The 6,521-nt window shown below is 43.8% G+C and overlaps 1 protein-coding gene across 1 annotated transcript in view; it reads right to left on the bottom strand.

The window, feature by feature from the left end:
• Positions 1 to 4,571, bottom strand: part of LOC125309664 (jouberin-like) — a 5,630-nt gene extending 1,059 nt beyond the window's left edge. Inside the window, exons 1-5 of the mRNA XM_048266714.1 lie at positions 4,458 to 4,571; positions 4,046 to 4,089; positions 3,307 to 3,474; positions 2,418 to 2,506; positions 1 to 455 (exon numbers count right to left, since the gene is read on the bottom strand). The exon at positions 1 to 455 is cut by the window's left edge and continues 1,059 nt beyond it. Of these exons, the coding sequence (XP_048122671.1) occupies positions 251 to 455; positions 2,418 to 2,506; positions 3,307 to 3,474; positions 4,046 to 4,089; positions 4,458 to 4,527 (576 nt within the window). The 5' untranslated portion in view covers positions 4,528 to 4,571 and the 3' untranslated portion in view covers positions 1 to 250. The remainder of the gene's footprint in view (positions 456 to 2,417; positions 2,507 to 3,306; positions 3,475 to 4,045; positions 4,090 to 4,457) is intronic.
• Positions 4,572 to 6,521: the final 1,950 nt, after the last annotated feature.

Raw genomic sequence — 6,521 nt, 5'->3', positions numbered from 1 at the left:
TGATCTGAGACTGCCCTCAGATCTGAGTCTCAGCCCTTATCCAGCAGCCCAGCGAGCAGCCCGGTTAAATTATCACAGGCCCCAGATCAGATCTATTACAGAGGTTTCCCATGTAATAGATTTCTCCATTCCCTCCTTTTTCTGCCTGCAGGGGCCAGGGGTGTGTGTGTGTGTGTGGGGCGGGGGTGTTTCTCTTGTCTCTCTAATCACCCCCGCCCCCCTCCTCCTTCTCCTCCGTGGTTGGTTGCGCTCAGTCGGGCTCGAAGGCCCCGTTGGAGGCCCCCTTGTGACTCTCGCTCTTCCGCCGGTTCTTGGAGAGGATCCGCTGGAGCAGGCGCGGAGAGTGGCAGGCGGCCGCGGCGACGTGCTGGGACTCGCGCCGCAGTGCGTGGAACGGACTCTCGTCGCCGCACCTCAGGGACAGTCGCCTCCGAGCGCCGGGTGTTGGCGGGGGGCTAGAGGAGGAGGAGGGGGGGGGGTGGAGGCGGGGAGGGTGGGGGTTGTAGGAAGGGTGGGGTGGAGAGGTGGAGACAGAAAGGAAACAACAAGCACAAAGGGCCTGTTTATTCCTGCTGACCCAGATTCATGTGCTGCTACTGCTACTGCTTATGCCGCCGCCGCTGCTTTTAAGAGAAGACAAGTGCGAGGCTGTTCAAGATCACACCCTGAGCACTTTTCCTGATCACTCTCACACACATACACACACACACACACACACACACACTCTGGGCTGAGCCCTGATCTCACACTCCACACACACTGAGCTCTGAATCATGACCCTGATCATTCACACACTGATGAGGGTCTTAGAGACCTCAGAGCCATGACTGCCTTAGAACCACACCAATCACATAGGTCCTAACCTTGACACAGAAACACTGCTGAGGTGGGAGGGAGGATGTGGGTGTGCATGTGTGTGTGTGGTAGCCTAGTGCGTGCAGAATGAATGGGACTTTTTTCATACATATAATTACGTAATGTACTTGAATATTCTAAACCTTCAATAAAAGTTATAAAAGCTTATCAGCAGTTTTAAGTAAATGTCTTATTAAAATATTTAGATAATTCATTTTGTTTTTGTTAATTATTTAAAGAAATATAAGAAATCATTAAGAAAAATAAGTAAATAAATTACAATGAACAAATAAATAACACATAAATGAGCAATTTGAGGAAGCTCAAGCTTTTCTATTGTGTTCAGAAGGGCTTATTATAAACCCCATCAATAGAAAATCCATATTTTGGTGAATTGCCCAGCATTCTGTGGGTGTGGGAGCCGCCCTGCTTTGTGTGTCTGGGGATTGATCAGGGATGGCGTGCTATCTGTGGCCATTGTTAGCTAATGAGCTACGAGAAGGACCACCTGTTTGTGGTGTGCAGCAGAAATGGCGGGGTGCAGGCCAACAGCTGTCAGGGTGTGTGTGTGTGTGTGTGTGTGTGTGTGTGTGTGTTTTTGAAGGTTGGCTGCATTTGGCGTGTGAGCATAGGGTGATTGGGGGGATGGTTGAGTGTATGAAAATGTATATGTTAATGAGTGTGGAATGATAGTATGTTTATGTGCATGCACAAATACATGCACCGGTGTGTGTATCTATGTGTGTGTGTGTGTAGGTGTGTGTGTGTGTGTGTGTGTGTGTGTGTGTGTGTGTGTGTGTGTGTAGGTGTGTGTGTGTGTGTGTAGGTGTGTGTGTGTGTGTGTGTGTGTGTGTGTGTGTGTGTGTGTGTGTGTGTGTGTGTGTGTGTGTGTGTGTGTGTGTGTGTGTGTGTGTGTGTGTGTGTGTGTGTGTGTGTGTGTGTGTGTGTGTGTGTGTGTGTGTGTGTGTGTGTATCTATGTGTGTGTGTGTGTGTGTGTGTGTGTGTGTCCTAAACTGTCCTAAAATTGTGAGAATTGTTCTAAAACGTACTGTTTACCATGTTGTTAGTCGCTTTGGTTAAAAAAGTGTCAGCCAAATGTAATGTAATGTAATGTGTGTGTGTGTGTGTGTGTGTGTGTGTAGGTGTGTGTGTGTGTGTGTGTGTGTAGGTGTGTGTGTGTGTGTGTGTGTGTGTGTGTGTGTGTGTGTGTGTGTGTGTGTGTGTGTGTGTGTGTGTGTGTGTGTGTGTGTGTGTGTGTGTGTGTGTGTGTGTGTGTGTGTGTGTGTGTGTGTGTGTGTGTATCTCTATGTGTGTGTGTGTGTGTGTGTGTGTGTGTGTGTGTGTGTAGGTGTGTGTAGGTGTGTGTGTGTGTGTGTGTGTGTGTGTGTGTGTGTGTAGGTGTGTGTGTGTGTTTGTGTGTGTGTGTGTGTGTGTGTGTGTGTGTGTGTGTGTGTGTGTGTATTGAATATGTAGAATATATCAGGGAAAGTGTATACCTGTGTGTGGAAAGGGGGCTGGGTGGAGGTTCTAAACCAAGAACCAGCCAAGCACGTATACTTACCCTCCAGAACCATGTGTCCCAGCCGTCAGCACGACCCCGTCTGAACTCCTCCTTATTGAAACATTGCCTTCTTTAGGCGGCTCGTCCTCCTAGGCACACAAACAAAGCCCCGAGACTCAAGGTGTCAATGAGATTAACTTCATTTTTTAACACTGTCAGTAGCACAACAGCACCTTCTGTTCTATGTAACATAAATGCACAGCTAATTGTATGCGACACAAACCTAAGTGACACAATTTTATGTCAAAACATACTTATTTGCTATTGTGGGCTCCGTTCGGCCTACAGCTTCACTACTTCGAAAAAAGCTTCAAAGCTTCGCTGTTTGCATGTGGGGTAATGCACTTCTAAATGGGACTGATCAGATTGATGCATGTAGGCCCCAATGAGCTTTAATCTTGATATTCCGCCATACATACTAGCCCAGGGGTTTTCAAACTTCAAACTGGGCCCTCCTAAGTGGGTCAGCTGAACTTGGACCCCCCTCCCCCTTTCAGCAATAGATAGATAGGCCTAGGTAGATAGATAGATTATAGACCTATATTAATATGGCAATCATAGCTACTAGGCTAGGCTGTTGTTATTATTATTATTATTATTAGGCCATATAGGTTATTATTAATAATATTATTGTTGTTATTATTATTGGTTATAGTTATAATATTAGTAGCCTAGGCTATAGTAGGCTATTAGCTAATTTTATATTATTATTGTTGTTGTTGTCGTTGTAAGGCTCCATAGGTTATAATAATTATTATTACTAGGCCTATCCTATTATACTAGCCTACATAAACTTGCAAAACCAGCGTTTTGGGGTTAATTCTCTAACTATTTCCAGTAAACGGCTTGCATGAAGTGCTTTTTCCACACACAGAGCGTTATCACTAACCTCGATCAGCTCCGTAACATGAGTGGCGGGGAAGTATCCCTGCTGACCAGTCTGCAGCCGTCCGTACCACCTCGACTCCTCATGCTTGAAGAGAACTTGAATGACATCACCCTGGGTGAGTTCGAGCTCGTCTGGCCAGTGGGGTTTGTAGCTGTGTTTTACTACCATCTACAGGACAAAGTATGAAGTACATGTTAATAATAAGTAATACACAACAGTAGTTTTTCCAAGATGGATCAAATGTGGATCTGCAGTAAGGAGACGTGATTCTTGCCGATTCATTCACAGCAACCGTTCATTCAGACGCCTAAGCCGTTACTAGGCTCAGTAAAGCGGATTAGGTCAGTCGTTAAAAATCACAAGGATTACCTAACCGAAAGTTGAGAGAGTGCAAAATCTTTTGCTGGCCTAAATCACCAGGCCATTTCACAGAAGAAATCACAATGTCATGATTTAGCCTACAGTTGTCACTTATAAACCCTCTAAGTTAGGCCTTACTTATTAGGCTACTTATTTGATTAATTTAATCAAATCCAAAATTGGCCTAACCAAGGTCAATCTTGAGGCCTTTTTTTTAGGTAATTGCTGTATTTGTCCAAACAGTTTTAATTTAATATATGCATTAGATTTTGACATCCAAAGCAACTTAAAAGAAAAACAACATGTTAAGCCATAAGAGGGCATTTCATCTGATTGTCAGTTAAACATATCTGCCATACATCCTGCAACCTGAACTTGCCTTCTCGGGGGCCTCTTGCCGGTACCGATGCCTGCCACGGCTCACTGGTGTGTGTGATGCATGGGCAGCATGCATGAGAAAAACAGCAGATTCACACACAGAGAAGACATAATGATTAGCAGTGGTTCACGGCAAGGTGTTAACCATATGACATATCAATCTATTGCACTACCAACAAGGCCTCTGCACTGATGCTCTCAAGTCAAATAGATATTTACCGGTTAAAATGTTTATTGCTGCATCTAAAACTATCACACACACCATGGAGTAGCTGTAGAGACCACATTGTGGCCTCAACTTTCCTCTCTCTTAAGTTTCTTAAAGACACCGTTCAAATTAAGATACACATCTTAATGCATCAGTCATTTGCTTACATTGTTCTCCAGTGTTTGCAGTGATCGCCATGACTCACCTTGAGGAGAGAAGACGGTGGTGAACACCTCAAAGTGCTCATTGCTCTGCATGTAGATGTTCTGCTGCATGTTGCAAGCATCAGCGGTGCTATGGCACTGGCACGGCCGCACTCTCAGCCTCCACTTTAAATAAACTCGCCCGGCTAATCCGCCAGCACCTTTATTTAGGCACTGTGCATCAGCAAATGCTGAGAAAGCTCTTGTTGTGACAAGGTTATTTTTTCGCTTTACCACAGTGCCAAGAGAGATGCCAGTGCAATGCGTGGAGTTTTGGTAGCTGAGGGGAAGAGTTTGGCAAGACATGAATGCTGAAAGATGCACTGTGGAACGTGGTTTAAAAACGCATGCCAAAATTGTGCCAAAATTTGTGTATCTCCAGTTTTACCCCAGGGTAGCTAAGCAACATTGATTTTTTGTTTTGTTTTTGTATCAATATGGCACAGTTTATGCTTATAGACTTTTTGCATTTCTGGTCAGCTTTGCCACTAGATCACATTCAGCTTAAGCTTAATTCAGGATAGTTCCATCAGTAAAATAGCATAGCGTTCCCATAGATACAGCCTTTAAATATATAATATGCAATATGAAGCAAAACACATTCATCACAGCACACAAACTCCATAATAATATGGATGAGATATTCTCATCTCCTCAGGGATTAACTCATCACTATTGATTGATGGTGTCCCATTTTCGTGTCCTTTGAGGTGGAATAAGACTGATTTTTTTTTTTTTTGGGGTGAGGGTGTTGATCCCTTGGGCTTCAGCCTTACAACATGCAACAGATGGAGATAGACCCCCGCCCCTCCGCACCCCTCACCCTGCATGCCCCTAAGTCTCGGCTTTACTTAAGGTCTGTGTCACCAGTCAAATATCATCCATCAAGTGGGGCTCGTGAGATTGGGCAGCTAGGAACTACTCATGCAAAAATCTGCACCTCAGTAGCACCATCATTAACGTGGTGCAGGCATGCACAACATGAGAATGGAGGGCCCAACATATAGCAAATGAAAACTGGGACCAACTAGTCTTCAGTTAAGCTTTCTTTAAGTTTTTTCTTTAAAAAATTTGTTGATCAAGTATGTTATATCTTCTCAGAAAATAGCTACAGACAAGAGTTCATTGGTTTTGATCTTAATTTTGTTTTTCTTTTTGTTTAATATTTTTTGTGCAGTTAAATCGACTGAAAACTGTGGGATTGATATTGTGTTATGACAAAGATATTAGATTAAGCCATATCTTCATGCAGTGTTAGAAAACCCTTAGCATTGAATTTGACCTGATATTCGGGCCGTCTGTTGTCACATTTAGCTCTGGTTTTTGGACATGCCTTGTTGGCAGCCCCAGCGCTTCTTCTCCAGAAACCCTGCAAAGGTGATGGCATCAGGGAGGGCAAAGCGGGCAAGAGAGGCTGTGCCCTGCATATGTAACTCAATGTTTTGGGTCTTGGAAGGCACACTAATGCAGACTGACAGGCCATTAACTTCAACAACAACCTTGGTCACAGCCATAGCTCATGGTGGGGTTGTACTCCCTTACTGATCTCATCAAATGTGTGTACTATTGGGGAAGGGGAATTCTATCTATAAATGGGGATGGAACATCTACCAACCACTGACACATACATGGTCACCAGCCACTCAATAGTAAATTATGATTTTGAGTCTGAAATCTACCAGCTACTTTCATATTTTACCAGCATTTGGCTAGTGCTCATTTCTATCACTGACAATATCCCATTTGCATAAAAAATGAATCTGACAACAAATGAGTAAAACGCAAGTGCTGGCTGCAGCCCTTTGCACTCTTATGATCAGTTAATAAACTATATTTCTTTTAACATGTAACGTGTGTAGGATTTTATGGACACAGTGATGCATGGTTACATGCACTGCATTTGCACAACTCTTTTCTCCAAAGTGCTATATGATGCTAACCACATCAGAGCCATATTCACTATTATGGCTGGATGTTTGGATGGAAAGTCCACTTAAGCAGTTCAGTGTGCTGATACATTCTTAGTACAAAGCCTCTCTTTACATAATGAGAGTCCTAGGCTAATC

This window comes from Alosa alosa, chromosome 16 (genome assembly GCF_017589495.1).
Source record: "Alosa alosa isolate M-15738 ecotype Scorff River chromosome 16, AALO_Geno_1.1, whole genome shotgun sequence".
Lineage (NCBI taxonomy): Eukaryota > Metazoa > Chordata > Actinopteri > Clupeiformes > Clupeidae > Alosa > Alosa alosa.
Note: the sequence above shows the minus strand (reverse complement) of the source record. Positions and strands in the feature narration are given on the sequence as shown.